Consider the following 27,898-nt stretch of genomic DNA (forward strand, 5'->3'; position numbering starts at 1 on the left):
TCCTCTTGAATCCAGGGCCGGTGCTTTATCCACTGTGCCACCTACGTGCCCTGAAATCATTTTTAATGTTCCATTTTATATATAGTATAATAACATTGCCTGTCAGATATTCCTGCTTCCCTTAAAATGCTTTTCTTGGGAGGCAGCTAGGTGATGCAGTAGATAAAGCACCAGCCCTGGATTCAGGGGGACCTGAGTTCAAATCCGGCCTCAGACACTTGACACTTACTAGCTGTGTGACCCTGGGCAAGTCACTTAACCCTCAATGCCCTTCAAAAACAAAAACGAATAAAAAACAGAAAGATGTGTGTGTGTGTAAATTTATTTAATTAAATATTTCCCAATGAAATGTAAAAAATGCTTAGCATTCTTTATTTTTTGGTGGGGCAATGAGGGTTAAGTGATTTGCCCAGGGTCACACAGCTAGTAAGTGTCAAATGTCTGAGGCCAGATTTGAACTCAGATCCTCCTGAATCCAGGGTTGGTGCTTTATCTACTGTGCCACCTAGTTTCCCCCAAGCATTCATTTAAAAAAAAAAATCTGAGTTCCAGATTCTCTCCTTCCTTCTCCTCCCCTACCCCTTGAAAAGACAAGCATAATTGTATGTTTATATTTGTGAACTCATGCAAAACAGATTTCCATATTAGCCATGTTGCAAAAGAAAACACACACACACACACACACACACACACACACCAAGAAAATAAAAAAAAACTAAAAAAAGAATGCTTCAATCTTCATTCAGAGTTCATCAGTTCTCTCTCTGGAGGTAGATGGTATTTTTCATCATGAGTACTTTGGAATTGTCTTGGTTCATTGTCTTGATCAGAGTAACTAAATCTTTCACAGTTGATCTTCCAATTGTTCCAGCATTGCTATTACAGTGTACAGGGCTCTCCCGGTTCTTGTCACTTTACTTTGTATCAGTTCCTATAAGCCTTCCTAACTTTTTCTGAAAATATCCTGCTTGTCATTTCTTATAGCACAATAGTATTTCATCATAGTCATATTCTGCAACTTGTTCAGCTATTCCCAGTTGATGGTAATGTCCTCATTTTCCAGTTCTTTGCTACCACAAAAATAGCTGCTATAAATATTCTTGTATAAATAGATCCTTTCCCCTTTTCTTTGACCTCTTTGGGCCAATACAGACCTACTAATGGTATTGCTGGGTCAAGGGATATGTAGTTTTATAGCCCTTTGTGATATAGTTCCAAATTGTTTTCCAGAATGTTTGGACTAGTTCACAACTCCAACAACAGTGCACTGGTGTCCCTTTTTTCCCACATCCCCTCCAGTATTTGTAATTTTCCTTTTCTGTCATGTTAGCCAATCTGATAGGTATGAGGTGGTGCTTCAGAGTTGTTTTAATTTGCATTTCTCTAATCGATAATGATTTAGATAATTTTTTCATGTGACTATTAATAGTTTTGATTTCTTCTTCTGAAAACTGCCTGTTCATATGCTTTGACTATATATCAGTTGGGGGATAGCTAGTATTTTTATAAATTTGGCACAGTTCACTACATATTTGCAAAATAAAGCCTTTATCAGAGAAACTTGCTGTAAAATTATTCCCAGTTTCCTGTTTTCCTTCTAATTTTGTCTGCATTAGTTTTATTAATGCAAAAAGTTAACTTCATATAATCAAAATTATCCATTATGTTTCCTGTGATCCTTTCTATCTCATTTAGTCATAAACACTTCTCTTATCCATAGCTCTGACAGGTACAATTTTCTAGGAGATTAAGTGAAAGAACTCCGTGATTTGAAAAAAAAAATTATTGTAATATTTTAATCAGCTCTATTCAGCTGTCTTATACTTTCCTTCTCAATGTGTACTCAACTACTTATTTGTAAATCCCCTAATTAAGCTGAAGAGGTCTAGAGAATGAATTTTTATCTTCCCAATGGCTATAATCTCCCACCTATTTTTTAGTTTAAGATGAGGGATTATATTTTTAATTTGTGTATAAGTAATACAAATGAAAAATTGAAAGGTATTATCAAAAATAATTTGGAATTAATGAACAGATTGTTCATTGTTTTTGTACCAATGAAAAGCACTTTACTCTTAACAGGAAAATTGAGCTCTATTCAGTTGTATGACTAAGCTTCAGTTTAGTGAAACAATTTAATTTGTTCCTCATAATTTGAGATTGTTATTATTTGCATTGTTATTACTTGCTGAGTGAGTCCTTAGAACATAAGCCTTTGGGGGGTTGGTGGGGGGCAGGGTGGAGATAAGGATGTGCAGCCCTCTTGTGTTTAGAGTAGAGCCATTATCACTTAAATTAAGCACTGGATAAACATATATTCATTGCCCAGCCTTTTTGTGAACTGCAAATTCTGCAGAGAGTACAATAACTTGGTCTCTAAAGGTATGCTTACCAAAGGGAAACTTACAGTCAGAAAAGGACACCAAAAGAGCGTCCCTGCATCTAGGATGCTAAAAGGTGACATGAGATCGGCCTTGTCTGTTGAAACTTAAATATGCTGTTCTGAAGTCAGTGACCTTGATGAAAGTACTCCTTCACTTCTGAGTTATTGTAATAAAATAAGGCAGGAAATCATGGTTATCTAAGAAGTTTGTATAATACATTATGATATTGATCACATTAAATAAAATTTTCTGAGATTAGTCTTTAGTCAATAAGCATCTTTTAAATACCATGTGCTAAGTACTGTAGTAGAAATACAAAAAAAAGGCAAAAGCATGGTCCCTCCCCTCTAGGAGTTCATATTCTGATGGGAGAGATGACATGCAGAGAATTACATATAAGACATATTCAGTGGAAATGGAAGATAATTTCAGAGAGAAAACACTAGCTGTGGGGAAGACTGGAAAAGGCCCCCTGCATCAGTGGGATTTGAGATAAGTGCTTATTCCCTTCTCTTTCCCCTCATATTCTAAGGGGGTGGAGGGAGACATGTCAGTATTTACATATGAAGAAGATATATAACCAGTAGTTATAAAATCATCTTGGAGGAAAGTCTCTGGAGGTGAAGATGTTAAGGGGGAGGAGGAAACTGCAGAAGGTAGGATTTGAGCTGAGTCTTGAAGGACGGTAGTTCCCTGTTGCATTTATATACTTAAAAGAAACTATGGGAGCAGCTAGGTGGTGAAGTAGATAAAGCACTGGCTCTGGATTTGGGAGGACCTGAGTTCAAATCTGACCTCAGACACTTGACACGCACTAGCTGTGTGACCCTGGGCAAGTCATTTAACCCTCATTGCCCCACCAAAAAAAGAAAAAAGAAACTATACAGTTATAGGATATAACCTGTCATTATTGTATTGCTTTATGGGCAATCAAATTAATCTAAATGTCTTTTCTGGAAATTAGAGTAAGTCCAGTAATGACCTATATTTGAAAGTCCACGTTTATACAACAGGTCAACTACAAAAAGATGTCTTTGCTTGGCAGAAAAATTTATCTATTTACTTTTTTCACTTACTAGTATTTTATTTTTTCTAATTACATATAGTTTTCAACATTCATTTTTATAAGATTTTGATTTCCATATTTTTCTCCTTTCCTCCCTCCTTCCCAAGACAGCAAGCAAACTGGCATAGGTTATACATGTGTAATCATGTTAAACGTATTTCCACATTAGTCATGTTTTGAAAAAACAATCAAAAAAAAAGGGGAAAACCCCAAGAAAGAAAAAACAAAAAAGCAAAAAAAAAGTGAAAATAGTATGCTTCAATTTTTGGCAGAAGAATTTATAGAAGATGTGCTTCAACTATAAGTTTGGAAAGTCTCATCTCTGGGAACTTGGTCATCAGAAAGACATTGGATTTGGGGTAGGGGCATGACATCACTCATGAGTATCACTCCTCAAGTTGTGGCATGGGTAGAGAGTATATACTCATACCCATAGAATTATAGGTCCTTGACATATTCTTAAGTAGCAAACATAATGCATTTAAAGTGCTTTTTATTTTTTTGGCAGACAATTTGCAGTAACACTTTGATGTTTTGAATTGTTTGTTTCAAAGATGTGGTTTTACCTCCAGTCATATAAATCACAGTCCTTCTATGTCTTCTCAACCTGTAGGTCTTTTGTCTGTCTTTCTGGAGATCCCCCATAAACTACCTAAGAGGCTAGAAGCTTCTCCCACACCACCATGTTTTGCTTTTTTCATATATCAGGAATGTGACTTGGCCATTCAGCCTGTTTATACATCCAATCCTCATAACTGGCCACATCACCTTTGCGGGTGATCCATTTTCTTAGTAATGTCTTTCAAATTTCTTCTCATGTGCATGTCAGACTGCAGCATATTTGGACCCACCTTGTCAAGACCCTTCTTGTTACATGTAATTTAGATTATTCAGAGGTTATGGTGCACTATGATTTGCAGCTATGTAGAACACTACGGGTGGGAAGGCCAACTGTGTGGTGCCAGGCCCGGAAAGCCACAGGAGCTCAGGAAGACCTGAGTTCAAAACTGACCTCAGACACTTACTAGCTGTGTGACCCTGGGTAAGTCACTTAACCCTCTTTGCCTCAGTTCCTCATCTGTAAAATAAGCTGGAGAAGGAGATAGCAAACCACTCCAGTATCTTCACCAAGAAAACCCCAAATGGGGGTCATGGAGAGTTGAACACAACTGAACAATAAAAACAACTGATGCAAAAGGCCTGCCTGGGCTTCTTGTGGCAGCAGGTAATTTGGTAGCAAACTATTGCACAATTTCTCATATGCCATCTAGCCTAATTTTTGCTTGCTGCTCGGCAATAGAGACTCTGTGTGTGTGTGTGTGTGTGTGTGTGTGTGTGTGTGTGTGTGTGTGTGTGTGTGTATGAATGTGTGTGTATTTGTGCAATTTAAGAGCCTGTTATAGTGGATGGAGAACAACTAACCTCAGAGTTCAAGAGATCTGGATTCAAAACCTGCCTCTGACACATCCTGGCTGTGTGAACTTAAGTACGTTACTTAACCTTTCAGTGTTCCACGCAACTGTGACAATGAATTACAGGAGAATCAATTTACTATATTGGTAGAAGGAATTTTCCTCACTGGGAATTCCCTGTACTAATGAAATCAGAGCTTTAATTCCTTTCTCCACCTCATGTCGCCACCCCCCCAACACACACCCACACACACACACACACACACACTTCTATAGGCCGCTTACCAACAGTAGGATGTTTTCCATCCATATTGACCAGCTAGAATATCTTTGCAGTGCCTTCACATGTATCTCTACCTTGTGGGAGTTACCATCTGGAAGGGAAATTAGAATTTATTTCCTGATTTTGCAGGCCTAGAGAAATTAAGTGACTTGCCCAAGGTCACAGGTAATAAACAGCTACACTGAAATTGGCATATGAGATAAGAGTATGGGACGTGAAGATTAAATGCACCTCTGATAGTTCCCATCTGGGTGACTTTGGAGAAGTCACTTAACCCTTCTAACAGCACAGTTTCCTCATCTGTAAAATAGAGGTTAAAGGAGGGTGGGGTTGAACTAGATGGCTTCTGAGATCCCTTCTATCTGTATCTTTTATCTTGTGACTTGAGCCCAGGTTCTCTGGGGGCAGATCCAGTGCTCTTTCATGTAAATAAAATGTGACATATTTGTGCCTAAGTAAAATGAGAGAATAAATCTGAACGTGCTTTGAATTCTGAAAATAAAGGTACTAGAATAAACCTCATGAATCCAGACTATGAAATCAGGGTAGCATAAATAAGATGGGAAGGAGCTATTTAAACTTTTTAATAATTAAGTAAATAATTTACTTTTCAAATATCTTCAAGCCATTTAAAAGTATACATTTATACACAGAAATTTGTATCATTCTAATCTATTCATTAAAACAAATCCCCTAGGGGCAGCTAGATGGTGCAGTGGACAAAGCACCAGCTCTGGATTCAGGAGGACCCAAGTTCAAATATGACCTCAGACACTTGACACTTACTAGCTGTGTGACCCTGGGCAGGTCACTTAGCTCTTATTGCCCTGCAAAAAAAAAAATCCTATAAAACAAGGGAAAGGAAAAACAAAACAAAAAAGGGCAGCGAGGTGGCACAGTGGATAAAGCACTGGCCTTGGATTCAGGAGTACCTGAGTTCAAATCCAGCCTCTGACACTTGACACTTAACTAGCTGTGTGACCCTGGGCAAGTCACTTAACTCCCATTGCCCACCAAAAAATAAAAATTAAAAACAAATCCCCTAAAGGTTTTCCTTTTATAACGCTTTGTTAATTTATTCTTTGTTGCTTTGAGCTGAGCACAGAAGGAAGCCAGGAAAGCCGCCGCCACACCCTCCCCCGCCACATCCCCCAATCATGTAAATGGGTATACCTATCTATTTTGCTGTTTTTCAGCGTTTTTTCAGTCGTGTCTGACACTTCATAACCCTATTGGGAGTTTTTTTGGCTAAGACACTGGAGTGATTTGCCATTTCCTTCTTCAGCTCATTTTACAGATGAAGAACTGAGGCAAACAGGTTCTCTTTATAAATGCATCCTTAGGGAAAAAAAAAAACACAGACAGCAAAAGAAAACCTCCGGTAGAAGAGCCTGTCACACTGAATAAATCTCAATTAATGTTTTCCAGGAGGGTAACTGGATGCCTCCAGAATGCTTATTTTTCTTTATAAATTATTACACGGCAACAGTAACATCAGAACCTCTAAAGTTGCACAACAGATTTCAATGCATAAACCACTTTTGTGGACAATTTTGTACGTTTCATTTGTTTATTTTAAAGTTGCCTTGTGTTTTTTTTTTTAACCGCCTGTGTTCTTGTTTTAATCAGATCTTGCTCCCTTGTTCTCCCTTGTTTGTTAAAGTTTTCCAAATGGCTTTATAGCTATCTCTGGTCCTTGGCTGTGATTGAATAACTCACGTTCCTAGATTACTCACAGGTTTTAGAAAATGCTTTCCCTCACAGCAACCATGTGATAGAAATGGTGCAGATATAATGCCCATCTTAGAGATAAGGGAACAGAATCTTGGAGAGACTGGCCTGAGTTCACCTGAGAATGCTTGGTTGGGGAAAAGGGACTAATGTCTTAATTACTCCCTTTTAAAGTCTTCCTTGTAGAAGAACATCATTTAATCATTCCTTCTTTTCATGGGCCTTTTTCATGCTTTAGTTTTTCTGTGTTCATTCTCATTATGTATCAATAACATATTGGTTAGCAAAATGGAAATCTTCCCTATGTTTACTTAGAAGTGCAGTGAGCTCTTTCCCTGTGAAGCCATAACCCAGCAATGATAAACAATCATCTTTCCAAAGGTTAACCATAAATAACACTACCAGGGGGCAGCTAGGTGGCGCAGTGGATAAAGCACTGGCCTTGGATTCAGGAGTACCTGAGTTCAAATCCGGCCTCAGACACTTGACACTTTACTAGCTGCGTGACCCTGGGCAAGTCACTTAACCCCCATTGCCCTGCAAAAAAAACAAAATAACAGTACCTCTGTAAACAGACCACCAGGGATGACACCATTGCATTTTCTTAATTAGTCTGCATTTTCGCCCCCTTAGGTCCACAATATTCTGGCAGAAATGGTGATGGGGGGAATGGTTTTGGAGACCAATATGAATGAAATTGTTACTCAGATTGATGCGCAAAATAAACTGGAGAAATCTGAGGTAAGTTTTGGAAGTACCCTCCTGAAATAAGGTTTCCAAAGCATGATCATAAATATGCATGATTTGCAGCTTTCACTGTCTGTCCTTCAGCCTCACCCTTAAGTATAGCTGACTTGCTTGCTTCCTGACAAAAAGGCCCATGTACATTTTTAGTGTATTTAGTGTTCTCAGGCTACTGCATACAATAACCAGATATAGGCTTCCTTTAACCAAAGCAACATCCATTTTAAGAGTTCTAACCCCTGAGCCTTGCTGCTCAAGTCTTTGGAGTGCTTCTTTCTGTGATGGAATCCAGTATCTTTTCTGAAACATTTTAAACAGTAATTTCAGCTTCCTTATAAAGGAAATCCTAGAACTAACCCTATTTACGATAATTAAATTCTGCATAAAAAGGATTATTTTTAGAACAAAGGGTTTGTGTGAAAAGTTCAAGTCAAAGGAGATGCTTAACAAACCTGATAGTACATTGAAAGATACCTGCCTCCTCTAGCTATAGTTTGCACTGGATTCTTTGGAACGATTTAATTTCATATTGATGATTCATCTAGCGGTGTTTGGGTTCACTTATAAATGTTAGCTAGACTGAAGCTGACATGGCCTTTAACAATAAAACTATTGTAATTTTGCTGGCTCTGCTTATCCCCTACCTCCAGATGTGGGCCAGCCATCACACCTGCAGCACGTGCTCTCAGGGACCCCATAGATTCTCACTCTCAGAAGGTTCATTCTTGATTACTACGGGGGAGACAGCTATGAACATTGCCACTATTTGAGGATGTTTATTGCTGTCAGTCTTTAAAGCCGTATTCATATCGGCACAATGGTTTGAAAAGTATTGTCTTGCAGTTCTTAAAGAAATCTCAAATGTTTACCTCCTTTAAAATTTAAACCTGCTACTCAGCTGTTAATTTCAAAAGAAAACCAATCATCTTGTCACAGTGGAAAATCAGGAAGTTAATGTAAATCTTTTTCAGCACTCCAAAAGTCAATTTAATACACTTTTTCTTTCACTTTGAATGAATAAAGCCGCTGACAGATAAGTATGGCGTTGAGACTCTAAATTCTGTTTAAAAAAGAAAGAAAGAAAGAAAAGAAAGAAATGTTTCCTTTCCCCTAGGATTTAATTTAAAATAGATTTATATTATCCTTATATTCTTTTTCCCTTGTGTAACACATGCTCCCTTTATCTTCCAAAGTATAGCCATTCTTATTAGCAACCACGTTTATAATATATATATATATATATGTATTTGTTTATTAATTATCCTAAGGAACACTGTGTTTTTGTCTGGGTCAATTAGATGAGTTGAAAACACGCATTTTTGAAATGAAAAAACTCCATAAACGGGAATAGTGTAGACGAAGTAGCCAGAAAGGGTATCATGAATGGTCTAATGCTTATCTGCAACAAGGCTAAAGTATGGAATTTAGAAAATCTGCTTATAGAAATATTTGAAATGTGTATTATCTATTAACATCGCTTTTCAATCTGTGTAGCTAAGGAGCTGAAGAAACAAGAAATAAAACTTTAAACAAATATGTAATCTCTTTAAAATGAATTTATGGTAACTTTTGAATCTTGTGCCATCAATTGTAAAAAATATAGATATTTTGAGTGCTTGTATGGAATTTTCAAATCAAAGAAATAATACCTGTATTTTTAAGGTACTCAGTCCCCTTTATTGGAGTTGTCCTGCTTTTCTTTTCTTCCTGATATGATATTTTATTAGCTTATTTGGGATTTATGCCCTACTTACTTTCAAAAATACTTGAGGTGAAATCTGGTATGTTTTTCTGTATCTATATGCATATATAATGTTAAATCTAAGTAGCAAAGGGGGGCATTTAGATGGTGCAGTGGATAGAGCACCAGCCCTGGAGTCAAGAGGACCTGAGTTCAAATGTAGTCTCAGACACTCAGATACCTGTGTGACCCAGGGCAAGTTCCTTAACCCTAATTGCCTTTAAAAATTTAGCAAAGTACCAATAATAATTATGTAATAAAGACTTTTTTAATAGTTACATGACTTTTGGGGACTACTCATAGGGTAATTTTTCTTACTACTTATAGAAGCAATAAATACATGAGGAAAATCAGTTGCGTATGTGTAAAGTGATGGATGAAAGTTACTTTGTAAGACCATAATAACTAAATTTCTTGGGCTTTTGTAAAAAGCCATTCACAGATACCATACTATTTGAGCTGGCCTATAATTCTGCTTATGGCTTACAAAATTGATTCATCGATCATCTTTTATGTGTTTACTGATCATTAACTGCTGCCAAATCAGTTTTCCTCTTTGTCCCTTTTGGTTAGGTATATTAACATTCTTTTATTAAAAGATAAACCACAATATACAAAACTTTAGACAAGTTTCTCTAATTATAATGATGCTTAAAATTCAGTTGTAGTATATATCATTTTGAGCTATACAAGTATAGCTGTTTATTTCAAGTTCTGTGCTTTAAACCATTAATGTTAAAAGTTATATTGACCTTGTCCATACTAGTTTTCAGTAATCTCTTCCCTTCTTTAGTCATAAGATTACTCAATTTGACTGCAGAAAAAGGAAACCAACAAAATCTTTAGAAAAGTGGTCTGCATTTATTTTCATGAAAATACAATCCTTCTGAATTAAAGTGGAATTTGCTTTGTGAGTGAAAATACATGGAGAGATTAAATTGGAATTCACTAAGAGGTTTAAATTTTGTGATTAAGGCTAGTTGCCATGATTTTTAAAGTATTTGTACAGGTAATATTTTTAGAGATTAATTTATCCTTTAAAAATGACCCAATGTATAATTGAAATGTAGCTTGAAATTTATGCAAAATCCACATAGGCTATTTTACATTTTCTGAATGTGAAGGTTTTGCTGCTACATATCCCAACAAATACAATGGCTCCGATAGTGCTGGGCCAAAACAATCCTATTTGTTTTCTGTTATTTAGGTCTGTAGTATAGAAAGTACCATTCAGACTTAGGCACCTGAAAGAAGGAGATCCTTCTTTGTTCAACATTGTCCCCATTTGGGAAGGAGTAAAAATAGTCCCTGAATGAATTTCCTTCCAGCCATTCTGCTTTGGCTAGAAGAGTGCTTTAAATTACCTTTGGAACTGGAGAGAGGAGGGTTTAAGCTGGGGAGGATGGGGACTTGGGAATCTAAAGGACTCTTCTGGGTGGGGGTGGGGGTGGGGGGGAGAGGTAGGTGGGTGGGGAAGGGGAGATTGGGTTAGTCTTTGTATATGTATATAGAGTGTTATTGTTAAGAGGGTAAGTTGGGTATGAATTTAGTCTCAAATTTTTGAAGTCAGTCCTCATTTTTCCGAACCTCCTGATCTTTCTAGCTCTTTCCATTCTTCTCTCTTACAGACCTTTATCTTTCAGTCTCCCAGACAGGACAGGTAGACAAGGTATTGCTGACTTTGAGAAAAATGTGCTTTTAACAAAGGGAAAGCAAAATGATGTCAAAAGGCAATCAATTATTTAGGCCAGACTCAAAAATTCTTTATGTTAATGAACCCATACCAGTCCCTGTAGCCTATTTTTCATGCTAGTTCCTTCTTGTAGTTCCCTCATCTTTTATTGGACTTAGTATATTTTACTAGCACATCGTTGTTGTCATGTTCTGTTTTGTCTGCCTGTGTTGTAGAATGAAACAGTTTAATTTTTTTTAACATTGTCATTTAACCGGCACATCTGTAGAATGACAATCTAATTTGTGTGTAAATGTTTGGGGAGTTGGAGGGAAAGGCATCATACGGCAGAACCGGTCTAATAATTTACCTGTCACAGACATTTTCATTTCTCAGTCTCCAAATCAGGCATTTCATTGTTTATAAAAAATATCTTGCTGAATTTGGAAGTTAACAAATCATCAAATAAAAACCAATCCTTTGGGTTCTTGTGTATGAAACAAGAAGCAGGGAAGGTTTAGGGCAGTTCGCAGGTGAACAGCACAGCATTTTTTTCCCAGTAGTTTTCACACCTGAAAGTCTTAACAGTCACAAATAAATGCATATTAAAGGTGGCTTGCTTGCAAATATCGAGGTTCGAAACCCTCCAAAGTTTTCATTGTTTGGTGGTGATACTAGTTCAAGTTTCTAAAGCACTTTGTTATTTCCAGAGCACTATCCTCACAACGGGGAGGTAAGATGGTGCAAATATCCTTGTCCTATCCTTGTGATACCAGTTAGCAGATTGAAGTTCAGAGAGCTTCTGCCTTGCCTAAATTCATACAGGAAGTGACAAGAGTAATCATTCAGAACCAAGTCTTCTGTGTTCTGAGTATAGTCTTCTTTTCACTATACTACATGGCCTGGATGAAAGAGATTTCCACAATTTCAAATGGGTTTTCCTACTAAATAATGGTGGCTCTTAACATCCAAACAACATAAGTGGTGAAGGATCAAAGTCCAAAAGATGCTCTATTCTGTATTGACCAATCCTTTGTAGGCGTCCACAGAGAAGGATAGGACAGTCCATGCAAAATTACTGATTATTTGGCAGATTCTCTCATTTGAAAAAAATTCGAATTTTGTGCAGGAATTTTGTGCAGGGTGTCCCAAAACTCTTAGTGCAATTTTAAGTGGCTAAGACTTTTGGGACACCCTGAATAACAATTATATTTAGCATTTATGTTACACTGTATATTTACAGAGATCTTTAGGCTAGTTGTGCACTAGAAGTTTGAAGAAAGTTATTAATTCTAATGTGCATGTTTATAGGTGGAATATGAAACACTGCTCCCAAAGAAAAGAGCACTCCACTGACCTTAGGATTAGAATTTTCTGGCTTTCTAGGCTGCCTCCTGTTCCTTGTAACTCAGTATTTCAATGGGTAATTCATATTCACAAGCAAAGATGTTGAAAATGTTCACCTTGCTTAAAAACTTATTTTCAAAATCTGCAGATATTTTGTTATTGATTTGGGGTCTGAAACCATTTAATAGTATGTTGGATAAGGCTGGTATTTCCCATACCTGTCTTTTAGATCAAAATGATGATACTCCGATATCACATTCCCAGCATTTCTTTAGAAAGGTGGAGAAAAGTTTTAAAATATATAAAATATTTGCAACTACCATCTTTACTATGCCATATTTTCAAGTCGGAAGAAAACATTTAAGATGGTAGGAAAATATTTTACTCCTTAAAGAAAATATCTAATGTACCTTTCTTCCTTTCCTTTCCAGTAAATACTTATTATTTATTGCATAAGGAAAGGGGGCTTGCAGGATCTTTGAAATCTTAGTAATGCTGCTTTTTGAGTTCTGCTTGCACATATTCTGTTTATTTTTGGGTCTGGCACTTTAAAAAGAAAACCAAAAACAAATCATACCCATCCATTACTATCTTTGTGATTTCAGGTGCTTGAAATTTCCAAGAGTATGTCTGTATAAGTCTTCTATCTGTTTGGCCTCATTTTGATATACTTGCAGACTTCATTTTGTTTTCTTTCTCTTAATTCTGTTCCTTTATTTAATCTCATGGGAGAGAAAACGCGGTCATTCTTTTATATCCCGTACATCATTCTTTCATCCAGTTCATAATCTTACTGCTTCAAACTCATATATTTATTTTGGGAAGTGGAAATGGTAAAGTATGCCAGCCTTAGTGGTACGCAAGTACAGGATGGATGGAAACAAGTTATTTCTCCAGTAGTTTTTCATTCTCCAATTTTTTACTTTCCTATAAATTATATTTTCTTGAATCTTTTGAGTGCTAACTAGTACTGTTAGAGGCAAGCCTAATTTCCATCAACTGTTTTCAAATATACACATCATGTTTGTTTGATTCTTGTCAATTTTTAATGTTCTAAAAATAAGGATTGGCGGTGTTTTGGTTTTTTAATTGCCTTTGTGCATCAGTAAGATATTCTTTTTCTGAAAGAAAATTATCCTGGCAAAAAAAGAAAATTACTTTAAATTTCCATTGTGCTAAATTGTATCATTTTCTCTTTAGCACATTTCTTTTCCTTGGCTTCAACTAATTGTTAATAAGTTGTGGCGGTCCCTTCCATCTCTAGATCAATGATCCTGTGATCCAGTTTTTTCACTTTAAATAGGAAATTAAGAGTAAATTTATTTCATCTTTTTTTGGGGGGGTGGGGCAATGAGGGTTAAGTGACTTGCCTAGGGTCACACAGCTAGTAAGTGTCAAGTGTCTGAGGTCAGGTTTGAACTCAGGTCTCCTGAATCCAGGGCTGGTGGTTTATCTACTACGCCACCTAGCTGCCCCCTATTTCATCATTTCTTGAGATATATGGATAATAATATTTTATAAAGTAAGATTTTATGGTTCTATATCTATATTTACAAACATACATACGTATATATGTATATACATATATATATATATGACTACTGATAATTTATTTAAGAATCTAGTTTGTTAATACTGGATTCCTTGGTATAATTTTTGTCCATGTAGAATCCCCCCACACACACATTTTTATTCTTTCCCCCACTTTCCAGCTTTCCCAAACAACATGCCAGTTCAGTTAAGAATAAGTGGGGTTAGCTATTTTGATTCCTTTAATCCTTTACACCATTTGATTTTATATCATATATTACGACATTTTTGAACATACTTGAGAAATAATTTGTATTCTGTTAATTCATTTGTGTGTTTTAAGTAGTTGTCATCCTCTGCATGTTTATGGGCTTGTTGCTTATGTTTAGAAGGATTATAGTTCCTTGGGCTTCATAACTTTTTTAGCAGTTTTGCATATTGAGAGCTATATATGACACAGTTATGTTATTTGAAGTTAATTTTACTGAATTGACTCTATAAATATATATTCTCATTAGCAGCCAACAGCAGTCATTAGCAAGATATCATCTTTGAGACCATGTTTGCAAAGAAACACTTAATCTAATGCAGATTACCAGGATATATTTATTACTTGCATATTCTTTGCCAAAGTTCAGATTTAACTGCTTCTTATGAGTATTATGAAGACTTGATATCCATTTACTTTAATGTTGAAGGAATTATTTCACAGATTATAAAAACTGAAGCATACCATTCAATGAAAATATTCTGTTGGTAACAATTTTTTTAGAGGTTTACTATTACGTTAGTGTCTTAACTTTAAAAGTTTTTATTAGTGTTTTTTTTTTATAAAGTCTGTTTATCTTTTGTTGGAATATCATACAACTCGGCCTTTAGAACTGTTGAGAACTTAAGAACATGGAGAACCGTTATTACAGAAGGCTTTGGGAAATCATCATGGCAGTTTGAAAAGTTACAAATTTTTTCACCTTGGAAAAAGGATCGTAGTTCCAGGAAGTCTGTGCAATTTTGCAAAATAACTTCATCTCCCTTTGCAATCAACTTACTTCCCAGAACACAAAAAAAGAAAGTCTGAAAGAAGTTATATCAGCTCTTATTCTGGGATCTTTTTTAACTGAAACTATCTAAATTTTGGTAGATGGAAGATGAACAAAAACAGAGTCTCTCTTTGGTGTAATATATAGTATGCTAAACAATGTTTAATTGTGTTTCCACTTGGGGGCGGGAGACAGAGTACAGTAATCAGTGTAAAAAGGATAGCTTCAGGTAGGTAAAATGCATAGTTTTCTTTCAGTTTTTAGTTGTCCATTAACAAAAATAATTAACCTACATTAAATTAAGATAATTGAATGCCTCAACCCAAATCTTCACTTAATTGGGTTTAGAGGGTTTTCATTCATGTCATCAAGATGATCTTTCTGTTTAAAATCTCACCCATTATTGTCTATGTGGGCCATCTGTCACTGATGATATTTTACTGGTCCTCCCATTATTTTCATTTTAAAATTGATAATCCATTACTTTTTTTCTTTTCTTAACAGTAATTTCATCCTTTATTCAGAAAATACTTTATACCTTCCTATTTTGTGTTGGCCAAGATTTTTCTAAGATGAATTATCTTTAAGAGAGGGATAGATTCATATAAGAAAATTTCTCTGTTGCTGTTTGAGCTCTTAGCAGATTATTAAAAGGAATTTTAAACTCTGTGTTTCTATTAAATTGACATTATAGTTGTCATTTCCTATCTATATTTTTCATTGCACTACTGGAAAATTTGATGGGTTTGGGGTTTGTTGTTGTTGCTTTCATGAGCATTCATGCAAATCGCTGCCAAAGTCAGATGCTTTAATTATAAAGCCTAATTATAAAAAACCTTTGAATAAATATTGGTGAGACCTTTTTGGTCAACAAATTAAGCTTCCTGCCTTAAGGATAGATATTTGTTATTAGAGAAAATACATGTGCTTTTCATGTTTCTTTTATCTTAATAACTTATTTTTCAAGCTATTTAAAAATATACAACTCATATGATGAGAACAAAGAATTTTGCATATGGTTTAATTCATTTACCTACCCTTCTATTTGTCAGTAGTGCTCTGTACTGAAAATAATTAAATTGAAATTATCATGAGCATGTTTATGAAGAGATACTAATGAAGTCTTCCATTTAGGTGACTCTACCTCTGGACTTAGACTTATTAAAGTAAACTTAACGTGTTAAATCTTTGCATCCTAGAAAATCTAAAAAAAAAATTGTTTTTATAGTCTCAAATTACCCTCTTGCCTACTAAGAAAATATTTTTGGGCACAACTATTTTCAGATTAAAAGAATTTGTGTAATAACTTAATTGAAAAGCACTAGAGTTTTTCTATACAAGCTTAGATCTAGCCTTCCAATTTTAGAAAATAGATTTCAAAATTTGATACTGTCATATAAAACACATTCATTGACCACACTTTTGGAGTAAATGCTTAGAAAAACAATATCTGAATACAACCTTTCTATGAGACCTTACTATGTCTCATGTTTTAAAGGATTAGGGATTTGACTGGTGATTTTCCTAGTATAGGGAACTCCTTGGTGAGAGAACTCCCTCTACCAATGCAGGTCAACACTTTCTCTGCAAGTTGTCATTTTAGAGAGGTTACATGTCTTGTCCAGTGTAACACTGCCAGTACATATATATATATCATAGAGGCGACCCATCTCTGACATATTTTATACATACATGTATTAATACATATACATGATATATTCCTGTATGTATATTTATATGCGTGTATGTATATGTGTGGTATATATACATACATATATGTACGTGTGTGTATATATATCAATCAGAGATGGGACACCTCTATGTTCTGCCTCATGTTTCTAAAGATTTCAGTACAGAAGTTGGTGGTAAATAGTGATTAAGTTACAATAAACCCATAAAATCAGGATAATTATACAAGTAGAATTCTTGACTAACCTAAGACACTCAGGTAACTAAAATGAATGCATTATCTATAATGCTGAGAAGTAGTATGATTTAGGCTATGTTTAATTCTGCTTTAAAATTTCTCACTAGTTATTTGTCAGTTAACATACCTTCTAGCTTCTCCCCTTTCCCCTCCCATTTATATTCAGTTACCATTGCATGTAATTCACTATATTTTAAAATGTGTGAACTGTTTTCTCTTTATAGTTTAGTACTTCCAAGTAACTCATCCCATACAAACCAAAACTACCATCTGGTCTTTTAATCTTGTTATCTGAAATACTTTGTCACTGTCTTCCATTGTGTACACCAATTTTGTAATGAATTACATCTGAGTTGGACATTTTCTTTTTTTTTTTTTTTCTTTTATTTACCTCTGTATACAGGCTGGCTTAGCAGGAGCTCCAGCCCGTGCAGTATCCGCTGTAAAGAATATGAATCTTCCTGAGATCCCAAGAAATATTAACATTGGTGACATCAGTATAAAAGTGCCAAACCTGCCCTCTTTTAAATAAAAAGGCTACTCCCAGGTAAAATCCAGGAGGGAAAAAGTCATCTAGGTTTACCATGCAATTGTTTACCAAAAAAAGAGGAAGAGAGTCTTAATTTTTGCTGTTGGATGATTTAAGAAAAGGTATTGTAAAGAATTGTGTATAAAATCAGTATATTAAGATGAATATTGCTTTGGTCTTGGCTCAGTGATTTTTAAGGAAATGAGTAGTCCCTGTGTGATTTTTTTTCTCAATTACATTCCTGTGCCGTTATAAGGCGTGTCACCCTGGTTGCTACAGTATTTGGAAAGTGTATTTAAAGTATTCCTTTATTATGTACAACCCAAAATATTGGGGCATTTTGTATATTTCACAGAATTCTATGAGTACAGCATTCCTTAAGTCTTCCTGCCATTTGTCATGATTATTTAAAAACTACATATATGTTGCATGAAAATATTCTGTTCTTTTTTTAGAAAAAAAATAAACTCCAAATTAACTGGACTTCTGAAGCATCTGTTTGTTTGACATCTCATTTGGTAATAAATCATGTCTTTCTGTTGCTCAACAAAACTATAAAAAATATATATTTTATATATTGCTTCAAAATAAGTTGATGTGGTTTTTATTGCTACCAAAATTGTAAATGTTTGAAAACTCACTAAATTAGTAAGGAATCCACTGAGCTATTTTACACTGTTCAAGAATAGAACGCACTCTCTAGTATAGGGTTTATATTACACTATGCTAACCAAAATCTCATCCATATATATTCCAGAGAGAAATTTTAAGACTTATTAATTTTACACGTTATATTTGAAACCATCTCACATTTGCTTGACTTCTTGTTTAGATGAGAGAAAGTAATTTCAATAAATGCTTAACTCAGTGTCCACCCTCAAGATGTGGCTGTTACCTTGTTTGGGGGAACTTGTGACCTGGATCAGGGCGCTAGCTCACCCAAAGAATTGGAAGCTCATCATGAATCTTATAAAATACAAAGATTTATTAGGAGAGAGGAATAGTGGCTGGGTACAGATCACCATGGTGACTATCCCATTGGAGTAAGAGAAGACCTGGACTTTTGTAGCTTTACTAAATAAAAGGGAGGGAAGAGCATTACAAAGCACTGGGAGGGAAATGCAACAACAGGGAGGGGATTTTGGAATAATGGGGCATCAGGGGGGCAGCTAGGTGGTGCAGTGGATAAAGTAGATTCAGGAGGACCTGAGTTCAAATCTGGCCTTGGGCACTTGGCACAGTCCAGCTGTGTGACCCTGGGCAAGTCACTTAACCTTCATTGCCCTGCCCCCCCCCAAAAAAAAAGAGAGAGAGAGAATAATGGGGCATCAGTAAGATATGCAGCACCCATCCATATTTTGCATATCATCTTGCAGACTTTGGTATTACTTATCAGCTGAGGTCATGTTCTGCCATACCTCATAGAGGGTTGGAATCCTTTGGATTTCTTGGGGTCCCACTGCATTCCCACAACAACCTCACTTCTTTTACAAAGTTTAGGGTAAGGGGCAGCTAGTTGGTTCAGTGGATAAAGTGCCGGCCCTGGATTTAGGAGGACCTGAGTTCAAATCTGGCCTTAGACACTTAACACTTACTAGCTGTGTGACCCTGGGCAAATCACTTAACCTCCATTGCCCTGCCCCCCTCCTCCAAAAGAAAAAGTTAAGGGTGGCTCAGTGTAGTTCTCTCAAACCCCCAAAGCCTCAGACTATAGTTTTGCTTTTCAGGCCATATTTTCTCTTCAGTGTGTGATATGGTGAGTGTATATCCCCAATTTCATCATTGCTTACTCACTACCTTTATGATTTTTCAAGTTTTCTATTCCTAAAATTTTGCTGCCTACGTTCTTGTTGTTCACTTGTCTCATTCATATTTGATTCTTTGTGACCCTTTTTTGGGATTTCTTGGCCAAGATACTAATAGCTCATTTTTCCCTACTTTTTTTTTTTTTTTGTGGGGCAGTGAGGGTTAAGTCACTTGCCCAGTGTCACACAGTTAGTAAATGTCAAGTGTCTGAGGCCCGATTTGAACTCAGCTCCTCTTGAATCCAGAGCTGGTGCTTTATCCACTGTACCACCTGTCTGCATCCCCTTCCCCAGATTTTTAGCTTCTTTTTGTGTGTTATCATCCCCCATTAGATTGTAAGCTCCTATGGGCAAGGACTGTCATTTTTTTTTTTTTAACTCGTATTTGTTTCCCCTAGTGCTTATTAGCACAGTGCCTGGCACATAGTAGGCACTTAAATGTCTGGTGACTGACAACTTCCTGGAATTGCTTACAAGGTTAGGATGACATTTATAGTTAATTCCATTCAGATAATTTGCCTCAAGAAATGATGGAATGATTTTAGTTCTGAGGACATTCAAGACTTGGACTGCATGTTTCACGTAGGTATTTGGTAAATATTTGCATAATAATTAAGGTCATGAATATTTGGGAACTGGAAAATAGACATCTAGATTGCATTTTAGAGAAGAGGATTATTAGGTAAGGTGGTTATAAATATGGATTTAGAAGGATTTTTTTTTTCTTTGTGAGATTTCTAAGTGAAGAGCATAGACTTCTTTTATATGGATATAACAGGATCAGAAGTAGTCGATTTTTTTATTTTTTATTTTTATTTTTTGGCTACTGAGTGGGGAAATCCTAGCCTGAAAAATCATACTTTTCATGTATATAGTGCTTTACGGTTTAGAAAACACTTTCACATGTGGTATTTACTTCATGTGATCCTCATGAGAGCTCCAAGAGCAGGCGTCATAAGGCCGTGTTAAGATGGTAGTGGATAACACGCTGGACCTGGAGCAAGGAAGATTTCTCTTACTGAGTTCAACTATGACCTCAGACACTTACTAGCTGTGTGACCCCAGGAAAGTCACTTAGCACTGTTTGCCTCTGTTTCCTCCTCATTCGTAAAAATGAGTTGGAGAAGGGAATGGCAAACCACTCCAGTATCTTTGCCAAGAAAACCCTAAATGGGGTCAGGAAGAGTCAGATATGACTGGGAAACAACTGAACAGCAACAATAAAAAATTAATATGAGAGAACGTTAGGGTAACTTGCTCAAGGTAGCACAGTTTCAGTTTTGGTGTGGACCTCCCAGCTCTGGATCTAGTCTCTTTCCCCTTCCATCTTGTTATTGGAGTATCTGTAGAAACACTCCAGGGCATCTAGGTGGTACAGTGGATAAAGCTCTGGCCCTGGACTCAGGAGGACCTGAGTTTATATCTGGCCTCAGACACTTGACACTTACTAGCTGTGTGAGCCTGGGCAAGTCACTTAATCCTTATTGCCCTTCAAAAAGAAAGAAAGAAAAAAAGAAACACTCCAAAGAGACACAGAAGAAGAAGAATGATTTTCAAGTTTCCAACATGGGAAATTGAAAACTATAAAGCTAAACTTACTATTTGATGCTGATTTTAATGCTAAATTATGTTTCGTTACTATTAAATGGATGGGCAGAACTTTACATTCTATTTGGGCTGTTGAACACTGAAATGAATCCTAAAGTTGTGTATTAAAAAAAAAGGAACAGGATAATCCCTACTTTAGTTTCAAATATAATGAAAAACTAAACCTTCCTGAGAACAGATTATGAGTTGATAACTATTTAGGAGGAAAATGTCCTTTTTTTCTTCTTAAATAGTGTGGCATAATAGCTATTAAGAATTAGATTAGGGGCAGCTAGGTGGCACGGGGGATAGAGCACTGGCCCTGGAGTCAGGAGGACCTGAGTTCAAATCCGGCCTCAGACACTTAACACTTACTAGCTATGTGACGCTGGGCAAGTCACTTAACCCCAATTGCCTCACCAAAAAATAATAATAATTAGATTTGAGGGGCACAGCTAGGTGGCACAGTGGATAAAGCACTGGCCCTGGATTCAGAAGGACCTGAGTTCAAATTTGGCCTCAGACACTTGACACTAACTGTGTGACCTAGGCAAGTCACTTAACCCTCATTGCCCCACCAAAAAAAAAAAAAAAAAAAAAAAGAAAGAATTAGATTCCTTTTTCTTAGCACCAGAACGAATGAGGATTTGGGCTTGATGTAAGGAAAAACTTCCTGATTCAAGCTATTCTAAAGTGAAACGGTCTACCTTGGAAGACTGTTATAGGATCCCTTTGGCTTATATGACTGGGCATATTGCCCTCTCAGGGTCCCAGACAACCCTGGAAACTGCAGACCTGTTGGTGACTGCACTGGTTAGAATTTCTTCTCTAAGAGTTACCTGTAGCAGTGAAATCACAGATCCAGTTTAAGGAAAAAAAACAACAAACCTTAAATAGGATTCCTGTATTACTATTACTAAAACAGTATCTATAGATTGTTGTTTTTTCTGTGTTTTTTTTTTGGGGGGGGTAGGCAATGGGGGTTAAGTGACTTGCCCAGGGTCACACAGCTAGTAATTATCAAGTGTCTGAGGCCAGATTTGAACTCAGGTACTCCTGAATTCAGGGCTGGTGCTTTAACTACTGTACCATCTAGCTGCCCCCTACAGATTGTTAATGTAATTTGGACATCACAGTAATAATATCTGTTGTCCAGAGAGAGAGAGAGAGAGAGAGAGAGAGAGATGGACCCCTTTGGCAAGCCTGGTAAATATAAAGCCTGTGGACTCCTCAGAAGAATGCTTTTAAATGCATAAAATACATAAGTTTACAAAGGAAACCAGTTACAATAAAATACAATTATCAAAATTATTAAAACAATTTTACAAACCCCTACATACTGTATATCACAGTGAAACTGGAGGTAATTACGTAGATATTAAATGGTTTAGAAAGAAAAATTTTAAAATGTACTTAAACTCTCAAATTTACTTTTTAAAAAATTTTATCACTCTAGGGGGCAGCTAGGTGGCGCAGTGGATAGAGCACCGGCCCTGGAGTCAGGAGTACCTGAGTTCAAATCCAGCCTCAGACACTTAACACTTACTAGCTGTGTGACCTTGGGCAAGTCACTTAACCCCAATTGCTTCACTAAAAAAAAAAAAATTTATCACTTTAGAAATTTTCAGGCATGACAACCCTTTATGGGTCTGTGAAACACCAGCACAACTTGAAGGGTAAAAGAACCTCATCAGTTTTGCTGCTTTCAATAATTCTTTTCATGTATAAGTGTATAAATATAAAGAGAATGAATATTAAGTAGTTAAATACAAGGCAGTTTTAAAGGAGGTCTCTAGTAGTTGTGGTTATCAGGAAGGGCTTTACATAGAGCAGGGCTTCTTAAACCTTTTCCATTCATGACCCCTATTTGCCCAAGAAGTTTTTATGTGACCCAGGGTATATAGGCATATAAAATAGGTTTAAATGACCTTTTGCTCTTATCAAATTTTTCACGATCCCCACATTCAGTTATGCAGCCTCAAGTGGGGTTGTGACCCACAGTTTAAGAAGCTTTGTTATAGAAGGTGGTGCTTGAGCTATGTCTTGAAGGAAGAGAGGTTCTGTGAGGTAGAAATTTAAGGGAGAACAGGACCTGGGTTCAAATCCCATTCCCGATGTTTATTACTTGTATATATTACATGTTATGACTTTGGGCAGGGGCAGTGAGGTGGTGCAGTGGATAGAGTGCCAGGCCTGGAGTCAGGAAGACTCATCTTTCAATTCCAGCCTCAGACACTTACTAGCTATGTGACCCTGAGCAAGTCACTTAGCCCTTTTTGCCTCAGTTTCCTTATCTGTAAAATGAACTGGAAAAGGAAATGGCAAACCACTCCAGTATCTTTGCCAAGAAAATCCCAAATGGGAATCGCAAAGAGCCCGACATGACTAAAAAATGAGGGAACAGCAACAAGACCTTACTTAACCCTGTGAGCCTCATTTTCTTTATATGTAAAATGGCTGGGATGACCTTGAGGTCCTCTAACTGGTGGTCAAATTAATACAGTACCATCCCTAACATGACACATTGAAATCTATTCATAACTTTTCATCTTGTGCAACTTTTGTTCCTAATAGCCCATAAAACTTATTACGTAGGCAGCATCTGCCCAACATGCTTGGGAATCTTCCTTTAACTCATCTATATTAGGTAAGCATTAGTGCAACATGCAGATGGCTCCTCTGTTATCCTTCACTTCCAGCACAGTCAGCCCCCTCTTCTTTTCAGGTCCTACCTCTCCTCCATATATTTTTCATATTGGTTCTTTTTTGCAAATAGTCATCACTGAATCCTACTTATTATACCCACCATACATACATGGTACCATTGCTTTTTTGAGTGACTACAAACACACAATAAAAAATATATAAGGTTCCAAGTTGAGTAATTTTAACAAAACCTTTCTTGAAAAGTTATAGCCAAATATGAAAATATGTTTTGCATTACTTCATATTGTATTTCTTGCCTTCTCAATGGGTGGGGAAGAGATTGGGGAGAATTTAAAAGTAAAAAGAATTTTTAAAAAATTTTTCAAAAGAAAAACTCTAACCAACTGGTTACAAATACAAATTAATTCATAAGTTAAATTGAGCTATGTCAATAAAGGAAAGATGATGAAACTAGTCAAAGGTAAGTATGTGCTGTGGGCACATGGCACTAATACCTAAACCAGGAGGCACAATAATGAATTTCCTTAATGAATATTGGTGCAGACATTTTATATCAAATGCTAGCAAGGAGATTACAGCAATATATCACAAAGAGCATACACTATGACCAGGTACCATTTATACCAGGAATACAGGGCTGGTTTAATATTAGGAAAACTATTAGCATAATTAACCACATAAGTAACAAAAACAACAGAAATCATGATTATCTCAGATGTAAAAGAGCTTTTGACAAAATACAACATTCATTTCTATTTAAAACACTAGAAATTATAGGAATAAGTGTAACTTTCCTTAAAATGATCAGTAGTATCTATCTAAAACCGTCAGCAAGCAATATTGGTAATGGGGAATAAGTTAGAAGCCTTCCCAATAAGATCAGGGGAAGCAAAGATGACCATTATCATCACTAGAAATGCTACTGTAGCAATGAGAAGAAAAAGAAATTGAAGGAATTAGAATAGGCAATAAGGAAACAAAACTATAACTCTTTCCAGATAATGTGATGGTATAATTAAAGAATCCTAGTGAATCAACTAGCAGCTTTAGCAAAGTTGCAGGATATAAAATAAATCCACATATATCATCAGCTTTTCTATATGTTACTAACAAATTCTATCGGGAAGAGAGAAAAAATCCATTTAAAATAACTGCAGACAGCGGCAGCTAGGTGGCACAGTGGATAGAGCATTGGCCCTGGATTCAGGAGGTCCTGAGTTCAAATCTGCCCTCAGACACTTGACACTTAACTAGCTGTGTAACCTTGGGCAAGTCAATTAACCCCAATTGCCTCACAAAATAAAATAAAATAAAATAAAATAAAATAAAATAACGGCAGACAATATAAAATACTTGGGAGTCTACCTTCCAAGACAAACCCAGGAACTCCATAAAACACTTTTCACACAAAGTCAGATCTAAACAATGGGAGAAATATTAATTGCTAATGAGTAGGCTGAGCCAATATAATAAAGACATGCCAATTTTGCTTAAATTAATTTACTTATTCAGTGCCATACCAATCTAACTACTAAAAAATTATTTTATAGAGCTAGAAAAAAATAACACCAAAATAAAATCTGGTGGTGATGGGAAGGACAGACAGGGACAAAGGTTAATGCTGTGAAGGTTGTGGGAGAAAGGAAAGGCAAAAGGTACAACACAACATAAGGAGCCATATTCTAACAAGTTCCTGGGAAAATATTCTTCTAAGATCAGAACAATTAATTCAACCTAGCTAATTATGGGATTTCACATATATTCTAGAACAGAAGAGGTTCCTGGGTTTAATGACCACCTTATCCTAGTAGTATTGGACTAGTACCCAAAAGAAATCGGTCCTTGGACTTTGGGAAAGCAATGGCATAGTTTCATTGAGTCATACTACAATGCTATATTTGCACATGAACCAAAGGAGCCTAGGGCAAGTGGGAGATATATAATTGTTACTGGAGAGTATAAGAGTTTTTTTTTTTTCCTTCAGTTAAGTGGATCGGCTTTAGTGAGAAAGAGGATGAAATAAAATACAGGGAAGGACTCTACTCCAACAAAACATGTAATAAACAGTGGGATTTCGATGGTAATTTGTTTTTGATTTTTGTTTTAATGAAACAGTTTTACTCTGAAATGCCTTTACCAGATCATAATCTTCATACTTAAAAAAAAAAATAAGGCCATTCAGCACGAGCTCCCTCTCCCCTTCTCATCACACATCCCTGACATTTTCCACAATTTCTTCCTTCACTCTGACTTGGGGCTTAGGATAAATCAGAAGTTTCTCCTGTGAGAAGCAAAACCAAAAATGATCCGATAATAGGACAGATATATCGAGGAATCAAGGGACAATTACAGTTTAGATTGACCAACTAGTTATCAAGACAGACATACCAAAGGAGTAAGGAGAGATAAAATTCCTATAGCAGGAACATCAGTTAGACTTGTTTGCTACGGAAGCTAGGAGACAGATAACCCCAACGGTCAAGAACATAATTTTTTTTTAATCCCCCTTGGTTCTCAGGAATATGACAAGCATCCAAGCTTTCCCCACTCCACCCCAAAAAGGAACTTTCCATTTTCAGGTGGTCAACCCCCTGCCCTCTGTAAAAGCACTGTCCTTTGGTTCAGGGAGGTTAAAAATCTAGACTTTGCTCCTGGCCATATCTCCTTGTGCCAAATAAAAACCTTGCTTTTACCTTTAATCAGGATGTGTGCAAGTTTTAATTCTTTAACAGAGGAAATCCAAGGACCAGTATTTTTTCACCATTTCCCCTGCTACGTTTCTGGACTTCCTCTTTTCTTGTTGCCACAGCACCCTGAGGTAAAAAAAATCCTTTTTTGTGGGGGCAGCTCGATGGCACAGTGGATAAAGCATGGGCCCTCAATTCAGGAGGACCTGAATTCAAATCTGGCCCCAGACACTTGACACTTATTAGCTGTGTGACCCTGGGCAAGTCACTTAACCCTCATTGCCCCGCAAAAAAAAAGAAGGAAAAAATCCTTTTTGTGTACCCTCTCTCTCTCATGCCGGAACTGTGTTCCTTGCCAGTGGCCACAGAAGGGAAGGGTTGACTAGCTTTTCCACGTGAAGAGCTGGGGCGTCTCTTGTGAAAAGCTCAGCCTAAAAGTCCTACCCACCTGAGTTCAAATCTGACCTCAGGCACTTGACATGCACTAGCTGTGTGACCTTGGGCAAGTCACTTGACCCCCATTGCCCCGCAAAAAAAAAAAAAAGTAAGAAAACCATTGAACTAATAAAAAATAAAATCAGAAACTAAAAGTCCTAACCAGAAGTGCCAGGGGACACCCTGACAAAACATTTGGACACTCAGTGTCATGCCTTCCTGGTTATACTATTTTTACTCTGTCCCTTATTGGGGCAGGATGTCATGAAAAATCTTGGATCACAATTTACCTTAATCCCCCTTTCTTCCCATACTCCCTGAATCACCTGCTCCCTCCAGATCTGATAACTCTTAGAACTCTGGTAACAAATTGACACTGAAATCTGGGACGCAGGGGTTCCAGGATGTGAGAATCATTTGGATTCAGTCATGATCCATCTCAAACCGTCCTCACCTTACCCTAATAGAAAACAGTATCTTCTTACACAGGTGGCGAGGGAGGGACTACAGCCTGTCATTTAGAAATTCCTAGCCTTGGGGTAGCTAGGTGGCACAGGGGATAAAGCACTGGCCCTGGATTCAGGAGGACCTGAGTTCAAATGTGACCTCAGACACTTGATACTTACTAGTTGTGTGACGCTGGGAAGGTCACTTAACCCTCATTGCCCCGCAAAAAAAAGAAAAGAAAAGAAAAAAGAAATTCTTAGCCCATAGTTCGCTTCAATTCCCCTTGTAACATCCCTACTGTGCAGGACCTCAGGGTGGTCAAGGAGACTGATTCCCCTTCATCCTATTGTTCCTAATCCATGTACTATAATTACCCAGATTCTGGGAATTCTCATTGGCTCCCTACAATTGACCTTAAAGATGCTTTTTTTTTTTCATCCCTCTGAAGGAGGAGTGTTGGTTCCTTTTTGCATTTGAATGAGCTTCTCTGTCCAATCCCCTACCTCAGCAATTAACTTGGATTGTGCTTTCCCAGGGGTTCCAAGGTAGTCCCCACCTGTTTGGGAATGCCCTTAGCAAAGATCTCTTAAGACAGCTCTGTCATCCAATATGTAGATGACACCTTTATTTGCAGCCTGTCTTGCTCCTCATGTTTCACTGATCCTATACGTACCCTAAGTTTCTTAGGAGAGTGAGGCTATAAGATCTCAACAAAAAATGTCCAATTTATATTCCAGTCTGTTACTTACCTCAGTCATATATTGATTCCCACCTCCTGCTCCCTGACCCCTGACCAAAAACAGTTATTCTTTCTATCCCACCGCCTGTGACAAAAAGGCAACTTCTCACTTTCCTGGGGGTGGT

The 27,898-nt window shown here is 36.8% G+C and overlaps 1 protein-coding gene and 1 long non-coding RNA gene across 5 annotated transcripts in view; one reads left to right on the plus strand and one right to left on the minus strand.

Annotated features, from left to right (window-relative positions):
• Window positions 1-17,571, plus strand: part of AP3S1 (adaptor related protein complex 3 subunit sigma 1) — a 125,534-nt gene extending 107,963 nt beyond the window's left edge. For 3 of the 4 annotated variants that reach the window (XM_043975215.1, XM_043975213.1, XM_043975214.1), the window contains exons 5-6: window positions 7,510-7,617; window positions 17,281-17,571. In XM_043975215.1, coding sequence (XP_043831150.1) covers window positions 7,510-7,617; window positions 17,281-17,409 — 237 coding nt within the window. In that variant the 3' untranslated portion in view covers window positions 17,410-17,571. Of the gene's footprint in view, window positions 1-7,509; window positions 7,618-10,989; window positions 11,031-17,280 lie in introns of all 4 variants that reach the window. The other variant, XM_043975216.1, reaches the window with a different exon arrangement.
• On the minus strand, window positions 1-27,847 carry LOC122734407. The gene is made up of 3 exons (XR_006354059.1): window positions 27,784-27,847; window positions 5,148-5,236; window positions 1-50 (listed from the first exon to the last, which is right to left on the minus strand). It is a non-coding gene; the product is annotated as an uncharacterized LOC122734407 (long non-coding RNA).
• Window positions 27,848-27,898: the final 51 nt, after the last annotated feature.

Source organism: Dromiciops gliroides, chromosome 1, assembly GCF_019393635.1.
Source record: "Dromiciops gliroides isolate mDroGli1 chromosome 1, mDroGli1.pri, whole genome shotgun sequence".
In the NCBI taxonomy this organism is placed as follows: domain Eukaryota; kingdom Metazoa; phylum Chordata; class Mammalia; order Microbiotheria; family Microbiotheriidae; genus Dromiciops; species Dromiciops gliroides.